Here is a 22,584-nt window from a genome sequence, read left to right on the forward strand (position 1 = left end):
TGTGGCAAGTTCAATTTACATTTAAATTAGAATTCAAAAGTTGGTCTTAAGACTGCAGCATATACAGTTATTGGCAAAACGGAGAGATCAAATATCGAGTTCAAACTGCTTGTTTATATTTGTAAGGATATGGCTCATATAGGAAGCTACTTACCTTAAAAAATTAAAATCGCAACAATCTTACATAACTTACCTTGAAATAAACATCAAACTTCTGCTATTCTTTCCTTGGGCATATTTCCAGTAATTTACATATCTGCATAATTATAAAAGCATAAATATACATAAATACATAATACATGCAGGTAATATATTTTTCAGTACTATGCCATTTACTTTAAGAAGTTGGATCTCAGGAGATGGGAGAAAAAGATCACTGCCATATTCATAGTTTAAGAGCCGAATCATGAACATAGCCATCGCATGCACAAAATCTTGTCTAAATGTGTCGGACACCACCATACACATTGCTCTTAGTCAGCTTTCATCTACACTGCATATTCCCATAAGCCGTTCACACCTTCAAGCACTTATGAGTTTCTCACTCTTTCACCAACCTACCATCTACATTCTTTCCACAAGACCAAACCCTCTCAAGACGTATACAGCGATCCATCCTTTCATCAACACCTATATTCTTATCAACTCAATACACTAGTCACAATTTTCTCTGGTACCTTTCAGTTCTTACGCCAGATATATTATGCAAATAATCAAATCTCTACAGATTCAATCTCTTTTCTTTTCAACTTTATTCAACTTCCCAAATTCACGTCAATAAAGAAGTTTTGGCTTGAGAATACCTCTGTACGCTTGCTCACACCTTGCCCCCTATAATGACTTACTATTTCTCTCATCCTACAAACGTTAGATTTATCAACTCCTAATTACCTATACAAATCAACGGTTGCCACTATCTCAGCATTCATATTAACACTGCCTGATGTTCCTGGTTTCCATTTCACCTTTTTTATTCCACTCTAGCATGATTATTATAAACCTTCTCATCCTGCAAGCACTTATACGGTTATAATTTCTGTAGTTTCTTTACTCTACCTTCAATCAAAACAGTATCATCCTGAAGCATAAGCCCTTCCTTACTACAATCATACCCTCATATATACATAACAGTATATACCTATTATCCACATTGAACTTCATCACGAATATGTTCAGGGCAAATCTCTTTTGGCAGTCTCATATAATGTATTAAAAGGATACAAGAATAAGTAACTCTTTAACTGTCAAGTTGTGTATTTCGTCTCTGAATACCGGAGACATAAAACTTCAGGCTTCACAGAATGTCGAGCGTTTAACCTTAGACTAATATGTGCTATGCATTAATCATTAACTATTTAATATTAAAATAAATAATATATGCAGGATTATGCTCAGCTTTCTTCAGTTCCGTACACGTACTGTACACACCGTCAGATTTATCACAAAAGTTACAGCATTCCTGTACAACTATTCATACCCAAGATAATGATAAATATATATTTATATGTTATGTATATATTTATATGTATATATATATCTAGAGGATAAAACTTGAAAATTCACAAATATCATTAAAATTATGAAAAATATCTAAAATCAATGAGTATAATGTTTGTAGCATGGATGCAGTTTAATGATACAACAGTACTGTATCTGAATGACTTGAGATGGGATGTGAGGGAGGTGAAAAATTGCTACAAAACACAACAACGTTTTTGGCGGGAAAACACCACACGTCCCCAGAGATGGCGGTGAGGCACAACGTGCGACCCGGAAAATGAAGGGAGCGCCTTCAGCGTCTCCCAATATACCAATCTATCCTTTTCCCCCAGATTCATGAATGGCAGAGCATGGCGGTCACGAGCAACCGTGAGGGACGTCTCCCAGAGGATAGTTAATAAATACGTCAGGGGCTCCTGGAGACGGCGGAGTAAAGGGAGCGAATGCGAGGAGATTCAATACAGAACCTCCCGCTACTATTGCTCAACCACATCGGAATGATTTCAAAGTCTTTGTGGAGCACAAACAAACCCTTCATGGAAGGTAAGCCACGATACTGGTAAAAAGTGAAAAAGGACACAATTGTTATTGTCATCCTTTTTTTCTTTTTAAGAAATTCTACATCGTCTTTTTAGCCATTTGTGTTTCTTAAGACTTAACTTTAAAAAATCACTTTAAAAAAGATTTAAAAGATTAAAACGCTCAGTCGCATTCTCACGTTCCTAATTCATAAAATTGTCCTTAATACAGTATGAATCACAATCGCAATTTTTTTTAAACTTCATCATTGTTTGTACCAAAGTTTGCGATGTCCAACCAAGTGGACGCGGCTCGCAATAATAAACCATTTGCACACTAAAACCAAGCACTTATGGCATCACTATACTTAATTCAATTTTTTTTTTTTAAATAGAGAGGAATTTCAGCTACTGGGGATGATCTCAACTCCCCAGGTTTAGCAATGATAAAAAATAAAGTTCTTCTCTATTCTTGCAGTTTAACGACCTCCCCTACTTCAGAGAATGCGGCCAAGGCACAAGGCCTAGAGATGGCCTACACCCCACCGGGGAGGTCGCTGGCCGTCAGAGTCTTGGGGAGCGGGCTGGTGTCGTTAGACCGCGGGCGCCTCTCATGTGAAACCAGACGCGAGCGGGCCGCGGAGAGGGCGGAGGTCAGACGATGGTACCTTGGAGCTGGATGGAAGGTACAGAGGCCTCAGAACCACACTCCTCTGGTGGTGTAACCTACGGAAAAGCAGAGATTTTTCAGTCTGAAAAACATTAATTTGTGCCCTATGAGAGTCTTAAGTGTGGGAAGTACTAGTAAAAACTTTAAAAATGATAAAAACTTTAAATTGGGTTGTAATACTTCATTGACAGATACAAAATTGTTATAAGTAGCCCTATATTTTTACTTTTTGTGTCATATGAGTCATAAGTATGGGAAGTATTTGTAATTCACGGAGATAAAAACTTTTAGATTGGAACACACAACCTTTAGGATAAGTAGCACTACATTAATTACATTAAATCTTTTGTTGAGAGACATTTCATGAAAGGAGACTAAGCTTTAGTTTGGTAAGTAGCCAAAATCTTAAAAGTCTGAAAAGCATACCTGTATTTGTGCAAGGTGAAACTGTAAAACCAACATTTATAAAACAAAAAATTCTAATATTTTTCATGGAAAAAACTATCTTCATTATAAGAAAGGGAACACTCAGTTTAGGATTTAAGATCATTAATACGTACACAAAACAAAACATTTTAATTGAGAGAGAAAACTTAGTTCCTGAAGCAAACCTGTAATCTACAAATCTATGAATAATATACAAGAAATGTGTAATCAATGTTAAACTTGATGCTATGTGTGTATACATACATACATACATATGTGTATATATATATATATATATATATATATATATATATATATATATATATATATATATATATATATATATATATATATATATATATATATATATATATATATATATATAATCTCAAACTATGCCTAGCTATGACTAGTTCCAGAATTAACTGCATTTCCAGTTATGGTAATTAAGATAAGTCCCAGAACACTTAATGATCCAGATTTTTCCAAATAACTGGAAAGAAAAGCAAAGTGAATATATAAATAAATATATATTCCTTAAATGCTTAAGAACTTTTGGCATCAACTATTTTAAGGCAACATTTTTTTTTATCTTGTCTTCAGTGATAAGGGTTTTGAAGGAAAAGACAAAATTTGTTACGGTATTGCTCCAACAACTAATGAATTTCAGATTCCCTTTAGAATTGAAGCTCTAAATTCCAGTTAGTTGGAATTGCAAAGAATAATCGCAATCCCAAAAAAGCCCCCCCCCCCCCCCCCAAATGATGAGTTTACTAAAATCAATTGAAGCCAGAAGTCCTTTAGCATTAAATGAAAACTTCCTAAATAGAATAAATATGCTTTAAGGTATTATATAGGTGTATATATATATATATATATATATATATATATATATATATATATATATATATATATATATATATATATAAACATATTATATACATATATACATATAGTTTCTATTATGCTTTAATGACAAGGATGAGATTAAACTAGTGAAGAATGAAATGGTAAGAGAGAGAAATAGAACCGTATGAAAATCAAGTGAAAATGAAATGTACATGCATTTAAAAATATTTATTTTTAATACTTATATTCGCAAGTTTTGTTAAGGAAGAAAATTAGCCTTAATTATCATAATAATTATTGATCAATACAAATGCCGTCTCCTTAGCTGTTACGAATTTACTAAGTGAATAATGATCTTTCTTCTCTAAATTCATCCTAGATAAAAACCAATGTACAGTAAAAATAAAAATGAGCTCACATGAGTCTTGGATGCATGATGTTAAGTGTCATCAACTGAAAATCTACCTACGTAAGTAGCACTTGTTTACTTAGAACTCCAAAACTAGAAAGATGTTTCCTCACTCTGTTTATCCTGTGTTGATGCAAGCAAGTAGGTAGTAAATCAATTGTTATTTTAAATAGAATATTTAATATGAATCAGTACTGAAACAAAAATCATGAGGAGGAAATTTAATAAGCTCTAGGCTTTTAAAAATCCTATTAGCAAGGTTAGAGTACAAAAAAGGCTACAAACTTATAGAAAGTTTGCAATCACGATGATCAATAATCCTTAGAATTTGAAAAGTTTGCATCAATGAAAATGAATTTCAACGAATCTTTACAAAATTCACTGCTGTTCTTCCAAATGTTCAATAATTCTTATAGCTTGAAAAAGGTTTCATCAATGAAATGAACATTTATGAATCTTCCCGAAATTCATTGCTGTTCCTCCCCAGCAAGAAGTAGATTCGACCTCTGAGTTTAAAAAGAAAACTTAAAGTCACCCTACCAGCACGATAATCCCCCTTTCGTTAACCCTACCCACCAATGCAAGAAAAAACTGCCTCCTCAAGTAGTTTAAAGGCAGCTCATGAATGGTAGAGGCAAGCGACAGTGGCATTGCCCTATCAAACAGAACAATGCCCTAGAGACTGACCATATATACATATGATCAGTGCCCAAGGCCTCTCTCCACCCAAGCTAGGACCAAGGAGAGCCAGGCAATGGCTGCTGATGACTCAGCAGATAGACCTATACGTTCCCCCAACACCACATCCTTAGCTTACAAGGACGGTGAGGTTGCAGCGACCAAAGGAACAAACGAATTCGAGAGGGATTCGAACTCTAGTCTGGCAATCACCAGTCCGGGAGGTTACCACATCGGCCACCAAATGGGGACATGGGGAGAGCATGGCTTCCCTGGTTCTATTCTGCCTCTCTTCTAGTCTACCTCTCTCATCCACAGAAAACCAGGGATCAGTCAGGAATAATTTTTTTGTCTAGTCAAGAGTCCCTACATGACCCTTGTATATGAGTGTCATGCCATTTTTTCCTGAAGTCTGTTAAAGTTTTCCCATAACCAAGTAGATGACCCAAGACTGTGAAAGCACATAGCACTAGAGAAATGACAACTTCCATAAATTTCAAAAAAAATACGTCCGAAGATGCGTTGGAGGCATCATTTTGGAGCTATACTTCAGTTTTTGCTTTAGTATATAAGTTGAAAAAATTGGTAGTTTACAATCTGGGGTTCACTAGCCACTAGGACCTATGGCAGTAATTGAGATATACTAAATTAGGGTTTAATGAAATTAAGTGTACAGAAGAGTTTAGGCTGTTTCAAGTTGTTTAGTGGTTACAAGTACAGAAGATACAAGTTAGGTTAAAAAAGTTGGTTTTTATAAGTACAGCAGATATGATACTAGACTTAAAATTACACAAAACAGCACACAGTACGATTGGATAGTGTTTGGAGATGCTGCCTAAGACTGTGAGAGGTCTGGAAACAAAACCACAGTGAAAGAGGTGAGACCTGACAATATTACTTAGGGTCTACAATGTAGGTACAGTGTATTAACACTATCCAACTTCACTGATAAATGGGAGACTCAGCGATACATTTGGAAAAAAATTCACTGAAATAGAAATTTCAAAACATTAACAGTACTTCAATACTTATTGAAGTCTATTAACATTTCCTGCCCACCTCCCAACATACAGTAGAAGGATGGATTTAGAAAAGGTACGCAATTTACTCCAAGAGGACAAAAGACAACCACAACCAGGCAATGAACGTGGGAGTCTTGCATGGCTCAAGAGCATTAGGGAACGATGGAGTATTGTATCTGATAGGAAGGGCTTAAATCTTTTCTTTGAATTAAGCAGTTGAATCCATTCCTTTCATAGTAGAAACAGCAATGATCTTCAGTAGTACTGAAATAATTAATTCAATTATACAGCATAACCCATTTTACTAAGCTTTGAAAATTATGAGTAACAAATTTGTACTATTGCTGAATACAGACAACCAAGCTTAGAAAACTTTATAAACATTAATTGAAATATGCCTCAAGCTTGAAAGTTTAACCTTGAAGTTTACAGTAGCACCAACCTTGGAAAATGTACAATAATGAACTTGAATAAGCCTTAGAATGCTAAAAAATCAATAATTAAGGAATTTAAATGAGCCCCAAGCTTTAAACTTCAAGATAACAAAACTGAACAAATTCTTAAGACTAGAAAACTAAATAACGAAGCTAAATAACATTGAAAATTTTATATCAACCAAGTTAAATCGTCCCTAACCTAAGAAGCATTCTTAAAATAAACTTGAATAACCCTTGTTAATGCATAAGGAAACTGAATATGCCCCAGACTTATAAAAACTCCTAACAAGGTATTTGAATGATGAGTAACCTTACAGATTACAAAACAAGGTATCTGATAATGTTAAATCTACACAATATTCCAATCAGTTAAATTCTAACCATAATGTGTTTTCTTTTGCTTAGTAATAAACTATCCTAAATGCAATGCATTAATTAAAACACCCGATGCTCTTGAAATGCAAGCTTACAAGATAATAATTGGTCAGCCTTTAGAGATGCAAATAATCCTTTATCAACAGAAACAGACCTTACCTGTGTCTGGAAAGAGTGGTCTTTTTGTCCAATGGAATAGAGAAACCAATGAATGAGATAAAAATACAAGTAAATAAAAAATCTAACCAACCTTAAACGTTTTAAGAAACGTTAATAAACGCAAAGTCAAATTTGTTTTCAGCCACATAAAATAGCATCGAGGCAACGTCTGGTAGAGTGAAATGCATTATAAGGCCATGGGAAAGTTAATATTAGGGAGGTCTTTTCCATTCGGCCCATCTTCGATTTCTAGCTGATGCTGATAACCAGTTATAGCAGAATCAACAGATGAGGGACATGCTGAGATTAAACCTAGGTCTAACTTACATAAATGTTTCAGACAAGTCTTTTAAAATGAAGGACTGTTCCTGAAATTCTGAAAACAGCAGCAGCTACATAATTCTAAAGCAAAGCCATAAAAGAGGGAAACAATCATTGCCTGATTGATATATTTGTATGTGAAAGTCTAAGATTAACTTGCCAACAATGGCTGATTTATCTATGTAAAACTGCCACCTAATGACTGGGTTGACAAATTTAAAAAAATATTTATTTCTTTTCAATCAGAAAAAATTACTAAATGAGGCGAGTACTCAAGGATGTAATGTAATAAAATAATTTCATATAAATTTTTAGAATGTGCCTCGAATATACCTCAAACCCCATCAACAACGTGCGTAAATGGATCCTTGTCCACTCAATAGGAGACAGCGAGTTAGCCATTGGCACTGAAGAGCCAAGCGAACGTCCTACCACTCTGAACGCTGACGCAACACTTAGCAAAGACACAGAAATCAAGCCAGCCCATCAACACATTAGTGGCATGGTTTCATGTTGTTAAAGTTGTTTTTCAACACATCCATTCAATACTATGCGCATCATGAATCATAGTCTGTACTGTACTGGGCTTAAGTAACAAAGAAATAAAGAAACTGAAAATTCCATCAGAAAGCTGAATAATATTTCTATATGGCACTTATGGTTACAAGATTGGATGATGCCAAAGTGCATCATTGGATCCTCAGAGGGTTAAAACGAGTGACTGAATTTATACTGCATACATAATAAATTAAGCCTGATATGACTGAAATTAGTCTTCTGTAACCGCTTCTCTTGTATCATAAAAGAGAAGCGGTTACAGAAGACTAGAATTACTGCCAGATCTTTGCTCAGACAGCATTTATTTCGTTTAAGACACTCCCAGAAGACTGAAATTACTGCCATATCTTTGCTCAGACAGCGTCTATAATGCTTAAAACATTTATAATACAATAGAATCTTTAGGGTTCAAATTATGATACAAGAGAATCTTTAGGGTTCAAATTCTGATACAAAAGAATTAGCTTCAGCCAGATATAAACAATACTGTATTGTACAATAAAACAATACTGTACTGTACAGTATTGAGGATTTTACATAGCAAGCAATCAAGAGATTTCAAATTGAGGTAAATCAATTTCAGATTATGGCAAAGCAATAAGCAAATACGTAGATCTCATGTTTTGTCCCGTAAAAAATACTTGGCAGACATATCACAGCGCAAAGAACTCTCATGTGAAAGAATAAATTAAAATAATAGACAAGAAAAACTATAACCATACAATTATTCCCAGTTTTGCTTGGTGGAAAAACAAAAACACTGACCAGAAATTTGTCCATGTGAGCTTGTTAACAAAGGATACAAAGAAAGTAAGGAAATATGTGCAAAATTTGATTTACAGTACTTATATTCAGGATAACAAGTGTATGTTTATTGGATGCATGGGAGAATAATTCATATATTATAGGGTATAAAGATGTAAAATTGAGAGACGAAAATATTGTATAGAATATATAATGATGTTTTGAGATAAAGAATATTTATTGTAAGACTCACTGGAGCACATTAAGAGAATATATATGTTCAGAAAGATCAAAGTGCAAAGGTTTGTGTTTGAGGGAATTACGAAATGCAAAAAAAAAAAAAAGATTAATATATTATGGGAAACAATGAGATACAAATGAGGAGGAAATATGTGTTTAGAGAATGAGAACACTGTGTTAGGTATACTGTATATGAAGGGGATTTTTTATCACAGGCCAATTCAAATTCAGTACATGAGAGAAAGCATTATCTACTACAAGAGATAGATAAAAGGTGTCAAGATTTGTGATAAGAAAATTAGGTGTCAACAAGACTCATGTGATAAGGTACAAAGGTGTCAACAAGACACACATGATAAGACAGTGTCAAAAGGATATGTAGAATAAGGTAAAAGAAGTTTTAAATGATTAATATATCTAATCAAAATAAAGCTACTCGATTTAGAACTTCTACGAATTATCAAGAAAAATAAAGCAAAAACACATACTTCTTTCATCTATAGAAAGCAAGTTGCTTTTCAAAAGACACTTCCTTCTAGTATTTGAATAAGAAGCTTATTTTTAACATAATTTACCATATTGAGAAATAGGAAAATTGCATAGCATATAATATTTAGTGGAAGTAAGAGAAAACAAAATGTTGTACTTTATATAGCATTACTGCATCCCTACCTTCTCAATATGTTGTTGACAGTAAAAGAAAGTAAAGTACTGATATACAAATATTTTGTCCCCAAAGAAATACTTATCCTACTGTATGTACATCGCTTTGAATGTATCAATGTACATCTTCACATTCTACAGTATTGTGTAGCAGAACTTTCTTTTGTTGTAAACCCAAGATTAAAGTCTAGTTATACATATACGAGCTTACCGAACAGTGAGCAGGTTAACCTGTTGCTTTCAAGTGACCATACTAACTGACAGATGAAAGAACTATTTGCTCTATAGATCAATGGAGTTATCACTATAGAGAAAAACTATATAGTACAGTATTTACTATTATTAAGCCCTTTCTTAAAAAAATGAATGAAAACAGGCAAAAAGAGAGACAAATAAAATAAAAAGAGGCATATTCTAGAGTTCTCCGAAAACAGTGAAATGTTTTAGCTCGAAGACATATTTTTCAAGCGATGAAAGACAAATAGCGTAAGAATTTCATTATTACCTCCACCAATGAAGTTGGAAGGAGGTTATGTTTTACTCCCTGTTTGTATGTGTGTGTGTGTTTGTTTGTGAACAGCTTCCTTGCCACAATTTTAATAGGAGAGTAATGAAACTTGCAAGGAATAGCTGTTTTGTAAAAAGCTGGAAATGATTACATTTTGAAAGGTCAAAGTTACGGTTTAGCAAAAGGTCCAATTCATGTAATCAGCCATAAATTTGGACATCAGTGTTATAGAGATTTCAAACTTGGTTCATATTTGAGTGTATGAAAATCCACGTTAATTAATACATAATAAGGTCAAATGTCAAGGTCGAGCAAAAGGTCAAGAAATAAGCTGCCGCGGAAGAGGTTGCACTCTACTGAGTGCCCCTCTAGTTAAAACTGTAAGTGAATTCTACATCTGGAAGCAAGGGTGAACAAATGGATTCATACGACGACCTCTAAAATTTGTCTCCTATTTCCAAACTATGCACGGCGACCTCTAAAATTTGTCTCCTATTTCCAAACTATGCACGGCGACCTCTAAAATTTGTCTCCTATTTCCAAACTATGCACGGCGACCTCTAAAATTTGTCTCCTATTTCCAAACTATGCACGGCGACCTCTAAAATTTGTCTCCTATTTCCAAACTATGCACGGCGACCTCTAAAATTTGTCTCCTATTTCCAAACTATGCACGGCGACCTCTAAAATTTGTCTCCTATTTCCAAACTATGCACGGCGACCTCTAAAATTTGTCTCCTATTTCCAAACTATGCACGGCGACCTCTAAAATTTGTCTCCTATTTCCAAACTATGCACGGCGACCTCTAAAATTTGTCTCCTATTTCCAAACTATGCACGGCGACCTCTAAAATTTGTCTCCTATTTCCAAACTATGCACGGCAAAGCATCAAACAAAATGCAGCAAAGCTATGCTCAATTTTGTAAACAAAGTCTGAACTACAGAAGGTCTTCAACTTACAAGCATTTGAATATACAAACACATATCCAACTGAAAATAACAAAGATAAGATAAAGAAATACTGTAATAAAACAATATTATATCATTTAATACAGTAAGCAAAATGATATCTGTAATAACCTGATATCTATTTCATATGAAACCTGACTATTTTTTGTCTTTTGTAGCTGGAAATCATACCCATGGAAATCAGGTTAGGCCTATACTAGGCCAAAGTTTAACAAAATTGAACTTGCAAACAGCTTCTTGGAACCATTTAACTTTAAGTTGAGGACCTTCTCTAATAAGAAATGATTAAAAGGCATCTTTTATAAATTTGAAAATTATTCAAGCCCAAACTAGGCTGCAAAACAAAGCATCCAAGAAATGATGATAATGTTTCTAGTGTAGGTGGGCCTTTCTCATAAACAAATTAAGAAACTACTATGAGAATCATGATAGTGACATTTTAAGCAGATACTAGTAAAACGCCTTCAGCCTGAACATACTTTATCACCTAATGATCTGAATCACTGCCACATCCGGGGCATCTGTTACCTACACCACCTTCCTGGATACTATACATTTTACCCAACCTGAGGGAATATACCCTTATCAATAACACTGCAATGGTGGAGCTTATCTGAAAGCTATGAGAAAGTGAAAGAATACCACAGCAAAAACTAAGAAAGACAACATTCACAATTACATAAGATCGGCTAATTTAGGAAAATGTTTAGAGTCAAAGCTATTATACAAATAAGCTTTAAAGCTACAAAAAATTCTATTCACTCAAAACATTCTGAGAAACCATCTCATGAACGTTTTGATCCAGAAAAGCCCTCAAGATTATAAAAATAACTGTTAGAATGCTATCAATCTTTTCAGGTCAATGGTGTACATCATATGAAAGACAGGCAAAGAAAATAGTGTGAGATCCAAAAGGTTAAGCAATGTGCTGAGGCAATGAAGGAGGTTTAATTCATGAAGCCGCATAACAATCCCCTGCTGGATAATTTTAGGATGGGAAGACATAGGGATGGAGAGAAAAATCTAACGTTTTGTGGTGAAGCCAAAAACCTTGCAGTTCATAGCAATGTGACCTGCAGATAGGATTCATCAGAATAAAGCCTAATCTTGTTGGATGCTACCAAGTTTTATACAACAGTCCTATCAGTTAAGACTTTTCTCAACTATTCCAAAAGAAATGCAGTGTGTACACGCTTATCAAGCTGAACAAAACAGAACCACTGTTAGGATAACAAAGAGGAGGAATTCAACAATTTCATTTATAATATTTTCAAGAAAAAAATAAAATATTATTTAACAATACCCTTTGCAAAGTCCCTCTCCTTAAATGAAAACTTAAGTGGTCTGTGACTAACCCTAGATATGTTAAAAGACGTGACGATGGATATAAACTGTTTGCTTCAGCAGAAAAGTTATCATCTTGTGTACAGAGACACCAACAGTGAAAATAAACTACAGATTTCACTCATTTGGTCATGTATAACATGTATATCAAAACATATAATGGGTAGGATATAAGGGTTAGGTGTATTACCTCTCGAATAAAATCAACGGACATATAACATATGCAAGTCTTTTAGTCGTTCCCATCACTTAACCCTTTTACCGCCAGGCTATTTGGAACTTTCCAACCCTTAACCCCCAGGGGTTATTTTTTTTCAAGCACACTTTGCCGTATATCTTTTTTAAATTGCTCTAACGGCCTCAATTTTCGTCATAGAGAGGTCAGGTTGGTATCATTCTCTTGGAAAATGCCTGAAGTTTCTCCAAAAATTATCAAAAAATATGCAAAAAAAAATATAAATAGCAGTTTTTTGCAAGGACGTACCGGTACGTCCATGGGGGTAAAGGGATGAGTTTTGTGAAACGTACCAATACGTCCTTTGGGGGTAAAAGGGTTAAAGAACTGGTTGAATTACTCTTTGTCTACGGTAAAAGTTGATTAGTTCATAACAAGCAAATGATAGACAAAATTTGTAAAGCCTTATGTCCACCAGTTTTGATCATGAGTTTGTCAGGGAATGACCAAAAAAAAGTGTGTTACTGTATAATACAAAACTTACAAATGAATGAATATGGCAACATCACCATAAAATAATCTAGCATGTGTAAACTCTCTGTGATTTAATCTCAATAAAACTCATTGATAAAAGTGAACAGGCATTAAATTTCCACTTAACATAGACGGTACGTTTTGCACGAAAAATACAAGCAGACATGCGATGTGATATTTCTCTCAATACATGTTCCTTACGCTGCAGTAATAAAAGTTGATATAAAGTTGATAAGTACATTACTCTATGAACTTACCTATACAGAGGATTCTAAGAGGTCACATATAAAAAGGTCAAGCAATAGATAATAAACTAAGTATGGCACTACATTGCAGGAAATTTAAAACATGACATTCACAAAAACTAATGGCCAATTCAAAGGAATTTTGGAGAATTAACTTTTTGGGGAAAAAAAGATCTAGCTTATACCCACATCACTGCCCATGGCTTGTACAAAATGAATATTTGAAAATTGTTAACATAGGAATTAATTTCCCACCCTTTGGCAACAAACCCCTTCCTAAATAACTAATTTACAAATTGGAATGAATTTATCCATGACCATAAAGAGAAACCTCACTACAATAAATGGTCTAGAAGAAAGTCAAGTTGAGAAACTCCGGTCACTAGCCATGCTTGCAGGAAAATAATAAAGGGAAGGATTACTAGGATCCAACCTCAACAAAAACATCGGACCTGCCTTCTGAACGAGATAATATTTGAATCTGGGGAAAATTAAACAATAGAAGAGGTGACATGAAACTTGATGTACCTCACCAGTTCATGTTATAAAAATCAAATCAGCAAAGAAATTTCTAATTCAGGCACTTAGTTCTGTTAGTACTTATAATGAAAGGCAAGAGTGAAATACAGTATATCACACCTATTTTAGGAGGCATACTATAAAATCTTCTTGTCAAGAATGTGAGAAAAGAAGTAGCTCAAGTTATTTTTCAAGATTTTGCCACACAACTTGTCACCATGATAGATACGATGGCAGAGGTAACTTACGGTGAATTTACTCATTTTTATCAATTTAAAAACTATTCGCCCAAAAATGGTGTTGTTCCCCTACCTTCAGCTTTCTAGGGGCTACCAAAGGGTGAGACCTTGAGCTGTTAATATTTAGGGGTGTGACCTTTTGTCTTCCATGTTTACCACAGAGTGACATTTTTATTTTCATCGTGATCAGTGCAAAACTTTCAATTTAGTTGTTCGAATTAGGAAAGCATCAGAATTTAAGGTTGTTGACAGTTTAATGAGAGATGATAAATTTTCAATGCTTACTAAATTTCTCTATAGGGTGAGCCCTTTATTAACAAATTTGCAGTGCGGAGGCAACATTAAAAGTCACGATTGTTAAGGTAGTAGATCTTCATCTGTTGAAGTACAAAATGAGAGCAAACCTTTATCAAAACTATAAGGTAATGTTGGTTACTTAAGTTATCTACATGGTTAAAATGTGCAAACTTTACTTATCAACCCGCAACGATGGGTGAGATATTATTAGTTATTAGTTTTTTTTAGTGGTGAGATCTTCAATCTTGAAGGTTTATTAGGGGTGTGATACATTTAGTTGAGCAGTTTACAATTAGTTATATAGTTTACAATGGATGGCACCATTGGTTTTTACAGTCTATTATGAGGCAAGACCTACAGTTGACAAAGTTTACTCTCATTGTACCTCAAACAATTCAGTGAAACTAAAGCTTTAAAGTGAAAATCTTAACAGAACACAGGCTCACATGCTTTGTACAGCAATCACCTCATGTGATTGAAATGTAAAGTGACGAGACAAAACTACATCAATTGAAAAAGCATATCACTAATTATACATATTTCATTGTTATTTATACATTCTCTCTTTTCCTATCTTCTATGCACACTATGCAGAATATACCGTTTAGTAATAACGAAGGAGAGGAAATGTAGGAATACGGTATGAGAATGAACAAAGGAGGATTAAGGTACTAAACATAAATATCCATAAATGCAATTTGCAGAACTAACTGTACCCATCAACCCTATATAAGAAGTCTGTACTGTAATGTGGCTTTCAAATTTCTTATCAACATTTAGGAGCAGGCACTAAACTACAGCTAGGCTACAAGGCGTACTGAACAGCAGGAGACGGACCATGCAACACCACTCGTTCTACGGTGTAGTGGACCTCAAGTGGTGCCCCTACCTCAACCCCAATAGAACCATTGATGGGGATCTTGATGGAACCTGTCCTCTCGTCCCTGGTGAGTGGTGTGATGGGATTGATCCCCAACTCCTCAAAACTATTGATCTTTCTCGTCGCCTCAAGACCAAATCTCAGAGAATTGGATCGTCGCATGAGGATGTCATCGACTCGAAGGGAGTTGGATCGCCCACGGACATATCCTGTAGGAGGGGACACGGGGACGTGAAGGGAGTCTATAGGGGAACCCAGGACAGGCCCTGAGGGATTGGGAAACGGAAAAAAAAGAGTGACCTCAGTTAGAAAGAGATGCTAGTCTGAGTGGAAAGACATCCTTTTACTGCCACATTTCTTTACTAGCGGCAAGGAGAATGTTCCATTTCATCTGGATTCTGCACTAAAGGAAATGTAAAATCTGAAGTTTCCGATAAAAACTAAGTTTATTCTATCATTACCATTTTCAAGCAACTTAATCAGAACAGATTTAAAAATATGACTTTCATATGGCTTGTTACTTGGCTAGTCTCATGCCAGTAATTAACTATTGCTTCTTAAGCAAATCACAAGCCTAAAACAACGAATCCACCTAAACAGAACCAAATCCTTTCCTGCTGTTTATTTTGTAAAGAAATGAAAAGGTCAAAAAGTCATTAAGAAGAGTAGCTTGAGAAAGATACAGTACACAAAAAACAAAACACTTTCCCATGCATGAATGACGCTCTTGGAATGACATCCTCTTTCAGCTCGACAGACCCCGGGGGCTGCAACTTACCGGGTGATATCTGTGGGCTGTCCGGAAGGCTGAGGGAGTTTGATTTAGGAGCTGACGTGAGAGGCGGCGGCCTCGTGAATGTAGTGCTCCGCCTTCTCGTATCACAGAGAGAGATGTTGGACTTTCGGCGCGAGTTGTGCCTTTCAAAGGTCTTCTGAGCCGAAAATGGACTTGGCCGGATGAGATAACTGAAAATATCAGGACAATTTAAAAGTCAAATAAAGAACTATGGTGGAAACTTTTAATCCAAATAAATTTCTTAACTTCAACGAGGGACAGATATAGGTTTATGATGGTAACATTTAAATCAAATGAAGGCTTGTGGTGAGGAACCTGTTAAATATAGATTTATAATAGCCATATGATATTACATACAAAGGCCTATTATGGTCATTTGATATTACATATATAAGGTTCTGACAGGAAGTTAGTCAATTAAGATGTTTTTCAAGCCTCAAAACTGTTGAGACTTGCATCGCATCCCATTTTTCCACATGGAAACATCTCAAGGATTTGACAACAAAGGAAATAAAAAATGAGTACAGTACAAGTAACAAGTCAACTACATAATTAATTCAACAAACACGGACACCACACTTACACTATGTCACCTTCTTCCAATTTGAGATCACAAGAGGGATTGATGATGACAAACGAAAGGGAGTTCCGCTTTTCAGACACGTCGTCGTAGTCCTCCGGTGGTAAGGCTGGAAAGGGTGACGTAAACATGTCAACAAATACAGTTGGACAAAATACATACAAAAACCACTATAATCATCTGGATGACAGTCAATTACTGAAAAAGTTTGCTTATGAGTTTCCAAAAGCATTCAAAATAAGCAATATGCCTACACATTTAAAATTAATTGCTTCACTTGAAATTATTTTGGACAAAAAGACAATCTGATAATTATAACATTTCTATATCAATATGAACCTAGACAAAAGAATGTAACGTGCATTTCGAAGTATACATACTCACAAAAGATTACAAGCAACCACACTACCAAGACATTATTAATATAAGAGTTGTGTCTCTCTAAACAAAGACATAAAAGGATTAGTAACATCTCAAAAGAACAATATTCAAATAATGTACATAAAAAATATCACAAGATTACATCTGCAATGTTTACAATATTTTGCATTGACTGTTTCTGCTTATCACACTTCTATTTTCTGCTGCTGTTATGCAAATTCAACCATTCATTAAATCTGTATATAGTGATTTATGAATGACAGCAAGCTAGATATTGGTATACTATATTGGTTAAAAAAAATTGTACTATATTGATTAAAAAAATAATATGTTGATTTTGAGACTTACATAAAAGTTATAAGTATTCATATAAAAGAGAGAGAGAGAGAGAGAGAGAGAGAGAGAGAGAGAGAGAGAGAGAGAGAGAGAGAGAGAGAGAGAGAGAGAGAGAATAATCTTAATTACTCAAAAAATCAATGAAGATCAATACAACTCTTTATCGACTGCAGTGCTTCATATATGGGGAAAACTCAGAAGATATATAGTGTATCACCAAAACAGACTAAAAGATTATTCACAAAACTATAACTTATTGCTCGTTATCATTATCACCATCTCCTCCTACGCTTAATGACGTAATCGGCCTCAGTTAGATTTCACCAGTCGTCTCTATCTTGAGCTTTTAATTCAATACTTCTCCATTCATCACCTCCTACTTCACACTTCATAGTCCTCAGCCATGTAGGCCTGGGTCTTCCAACTCTTCTTGTGCCTTGTGGAGCCCAGCTAAACGTTGGGTGAACTAATCTCTCTTGGGGAGCACAAAGAGCATTCCCAAACCATCTCCATCTGCCCCTCACCATGATCTCATCTACATATGGCAGTCGAGTAATCTCTCTTATAGATTCTTACGAAAGAATCAATCACTCATTTACCTTTTCTAATAAACAAGTAAATAATGTAAACATGTAAGCAAGCAAGACTCACCTAGGCTCTGCATCCTCGACCGAACGAGCTGAGCAATTTCCGCTCTCTCGATCAAATTGCTGTGGCCCTCCTTTGGGTCGTCCGAAATGTTGAGGGAAAACTGAAAATACAACCCCAAGACGTTCTACACATTAATGGTTGCGTTGGTGGAAACACAAAAAAAAAACTTTTTATTTCTTAAAAACTTTCGTTAAATTAATGTACACTAAAATTCAAGACTTAGTACTCTTTTTAAGACTTGACAAAGTTTCAAAATGGAAGGATAAATATTATGGTCTGAGGGAAAATATTAAGGGTAAAAATCTAATGCTAATCAATAGAAAAATCAACTCTGTAAGGTATGATTTTAAAAGCATGTTGTATATTTAAAGATGCCATTTTGCTATTGACTTTGGGCTGATTTTATGACAAAGAAGGTTAATCATTGAATAATTATTGATAAGTAACTTGATTAGAACAATATTTTCTATGGTAAATACAACAATATTGAATTTAATTCTGGTAATGAAATAACCATTTGTGCACTTACAATGTGTATGTGTACGTATAAATATATATGCTTACATACATTCAATATATATGTTTAATCTTATACCGTGCTGTGAATACAATAACGTAAATATAATTTTCTTCAAAATCTGAAACTGAAAAGACCAAATCTATTAAGATAAATTCCAGAGACATTAGGGAAATAAAATCCCTATGACATCGATAATAAAAATAATACAAAATCTCCCTCTGGTTTTCTCTCCAATAGGAGATTACGTCAAACTATACTTTGGTCAAATAGTCAAACTCCACAGCAGAAAATGCAATACAGTATAGGAAAAAATATAAAGAGTAGAAGATAAGGAAGCCTACAGAAATAAACTGATATTTGTAACTTTATAAAATTATTATCAACTTTAAAACTGTCGTGAACAAACAACCTTCTTCTTAGATTTTTTACAACCGAAAAGAGTGTATTTTATTAGATGGTCTTGCAAACAGTTATAGCCTTATTTGAAAAAGGGTAAAATGTAGCTTAGCATCTCACTAGATTAAACACATACAAGCAAATATGTCAAAGGTCATATCAAAGGGCAAAATACTATTTACAAGCGAGTTCCAAAAATATGCCGACACCGAACATACAATACATTACGCTCATTACTTCACTAAGCAAGGACACTACTATCTTCACACTGACGTGCAGTATTGACAGAACTTACCTCTTGGATACTTGAAACATTGAGACATTGATAGTTACGTCTTATAAAACGTTCACCAGACATTATCGAACGTACGATACACAATAGAATCACAGGTCACCGACTATAAATATCACGTGATGGATCATGGAGATCTAACAATTTCTCTATTCAAAATGCCACTATTGTGAGCTAGTACAAATATACGTTTGTGTATATGTGTCGATCTGTATGCCTAAATATGTTTATACAGTTGTACTGTATTTACTGTATGTAGTAGGTACGAACATCGTTAAAAGATTCTCCTTATAAGTACAGCATATCCTCAAGCCACCATGTTTTAGTGACACTTTGTCTACAAATACAGTATTGTATGTTGTAATTCTATGCAATTATATGCATCAAGCAATCAATTAATAGATAAATATTAACTTGTTGTAATAATAATAACGATAATAATAATAATAATAATAATAATAATAATAATAATAATAATAACAATAGTAATAATAACAGTAAAATATAAAAAACAAAACAAAATTCCATATAAAAACTTGGATAACAAACAAATATATTATAATTTTCAACCAAAAAGTTGAAATGAATAGCAAACATACTAAAACTTTCATATGGAAAATTAAATATATACTAAGACCTACAGAACCTCAGAACAATAAGAACACAAAATAATTCTTAAAAAACAGATAAATGAAACTGGGAAATGAATAACAAAGACGATAATAAACATATGGAAATAAAGGAGGGCCTAAAACCTTCCATTAAAAATTGGGCAAGTAATACACTTGAACTTTCCTTTACACTTTTTGTGTGATACGGAAACAGTATTCGAGGTTTTCCGCAGCATTCCTTCGGCACCAGCTACTTTCTTTGGACTTTTCATTTGTTCCAATACGTCTTCTCTCACTGCTGTAACTTCTTTTAGTTGTTCTTGTTCTAATCTCATTTAAAAATGAATCATTTTGACAAGTCTTGCAAAAGTCTCGTTGTGGGATTTGCTGATCTCTTTTAACAGACAATAATGACACATAATAAAGAATCTCACAAAAATATTTGGTATGAAAAGGGTTTTTCAAGGCTAGTGCCTTTTCAATAAAATATAAAAAAAGAAACTCATGCTTTCAGAAATTGCTATTACATTCTCTGGAGGTAATGACATAAATATAAATAATCTATCAAGGAAATAAAAGGTTTCCTATTAAAGTATTCCCGATTATCAAGCCCTTGGGCTTATAGCATCCTGCTTTGCCGCATAGGGTTGTAGCTTAGCTAGCTAGTAATAATAATAATAATAATAATAATTTATGGCCATCTACCAAGAGTATGAAATTGCTGAAAAAAAACCTTCAAATATTCCAAATAATTTAATATTTTTACTTTGATAAACGAACCTACATTCATAGTAAATGCCAATATTTCTGTGATGAAAATCATCTCTTATGTAACTGAAGTTAGTAATACTTTGAAATGCCATATATCTGAGCATAGAAAAATCAGTTTGTTGTCATGACAGAAACAATACCACTGCAATACATTGTTAAAATAATGACCAAGCCACTGACTTCAACATATGGTTCATTTATAAAAAAAACAATACTAAACAGAGACATAGAACAATTGGAAAGAGCTTGGATTAATTTCATACAAACAGTCATTGGAAGAAACCCTTATTTAAGCGAGAGAAAAATCAGCAATGCACATTTCATTGGAAATATTCATAAAAGTTTGTCATGGATGCCAATACAAAACGACTCGGAAATTTCCTTCTTTTCCTTTTTCCAAGTCCAAATAACTGTTCCTATTTCCTAACATAATTCTTTTAATAAGTGGCCTTTTCATAAAAACAAACTCATAACATTATTTACTATTCATTACCTACTTTGCAGAAAAGGAAACAAGCATTTTCAAAAAGCATAAGAGTCCAGTGTAATCCTAACCAATTTTTACCCAAAACAGCAGAAGCAGCAGTACCAGCAACAATACTGTAATAACAAAAATAATTATATCATAACTAAAAACCCAAATTCCTAAAATTATCAATTGTTGCTCTCTTTCCTAGGTCAATATTTGGCTTTGTTTAGCCTCTTTCGGTACTCCTAGCACTCACTCCACAGTGAGGTGGCGCTTTGCGTCATATACTTTGACTTCCTCTACAACTAGATACGAGTTAGACAAGAGTAGTTGAGTAAGACATAAGAGTATGTAAAGAAACATACCATAGCCTAAATTGTATAATAATCTCTAATGAATTAGCTCCTAAATGAGGGCCAAAAACAAGGCAAGTGTAGGTGCTAGAGCTTACATAACCTAAAGTGGTGCAGATAAGAAATGAGATAGAAAGCTATCAGCTTTCAGGGCTGGTTAAGCATATTTCAACACTTCTGTGGCCGTGTTAATGCTGTCTTGCATTTTGCTTACACTAAGTGTTCTAGTTTTTTAACTATAAAGTAAATGGAGGTGCTAATGAAAATGCCATAAAACTTAGAAGGTTTCATGGTAGTTTCTCCCTATAAGTGAACTGAATTTTTCTATAATAATAAAGGTTCATCATATCTACTATATGAAGCAGATTCAAGCTCAAAAGAACTTGGTAAAGAACCCTTAAAATTGCCTTTGATAAAACACAGATCATGGCACAACAAAAGCAGTAAACCTTATGATACCCATAAAACAGAAGTACTGTATCTTCTGATCTTCCTTCCACACTTCCAATACTAAAGTGAAGCCATTGTGATATAGAAATCTCCTCACCATTATTATCATTACTGTATTACTAGCTAAGCTGCAACCATAGTTGGAAAAGCAATTTGCTATAAGCCCAAGGGCTCCAACATGGAAAAATAGCCCTGTGGGGAAAGGAAAGAGATACAATAGTGTGCCTGAGTGTACCCTAGAACAAAAGCACTCTTAACAAATGACAGTGGAAGACCATGGTACAGAGGCTGTGACACTACTGAAGACTACAGAACAAATGTTAAGTATTACCAATCAAAGTTGTCTCAATTATAATGTCTCACAAGCATGAACACATGTAAGTATATGGCTACCTTTACAAAGCAATGACGGGTTGATCACAGAAAGAAATACCAAATAAAGTGACCCAAGTCTCTAATACCAGCATGTTAGATACAAGTAAGAATAGACACCAAAAAGAACAATTTTGTCAAGCCATGAAAAACCAAAAACATTAACTGGAATGACAATGTAAAGCAGAAATAGCAATGATAAACTTTTCAGGCAATTTCAGTAACAGTTCATTAGAAACATATTACTATATACAGGAGTCCATAATGTCTAATTTTCCTCACACCTTTGGTGAGAAAAAAAAACAAAAGGTTGTGGAAGGTATTGC

The 22,584-nt window shown here is 34.3% G+C and overlaps 1 protein-coding gene across 1 annotated transcript in view; it reads right to left on the reverse strand.

Annotated features, from left to right (window-relative positions):
- Window positions 1–1,236: 1,236 nt before the first annotated feature.
- The window catches only part of LOC137628703 (potassium channel subfamily T member 2-like), an 82,500-nt gene continuing 61,152 nt past the window's right edge, over window positions 1,237–22,584 (reverse strand). Inside the window, exons 10-14 of the mRNA XM_068359854.1 lie at window positions 18,025–18,124; window positions 16,660–16,765; window positions 16,059–16,246; window positions 15,290–15,546; window positions 1,237–2,744 (exon numbers count right to left, since the gene is read on the reverse strand). Of these exons, the coding sequence (XP_068215955.1) occupies window positions 2,673–2,744; window positions 15,290–15,546; window positions 16,059–16,246; window positions 16,660–16,765; window positions 18,025–18,124 (723 nt within the window). The 3' untranslated portion in view covers window positions 1,237–2,672. The remainder of the gene's footprint in view (window positions 2,745–15,289; window positions 15,547–16,058; window positions 16,247–16,659; window positions 16,766–18,024; window positions 18,125–22,584) is intronic.

Source organism: Palaemon carinicauda, chromosome 36 (assembly GCF_036898095.1).
Source record: "Palaemon carinicauda isolate YSFRI2023 chromosome 36, ASM3689809v2, whole genome shotgun sequence".
NCBI lineage: Eukaryota > Metazoa > Arthropoda > Malacostraca > Decapoda > Palaemonidae > Palaemon > Palaemon carinicauda.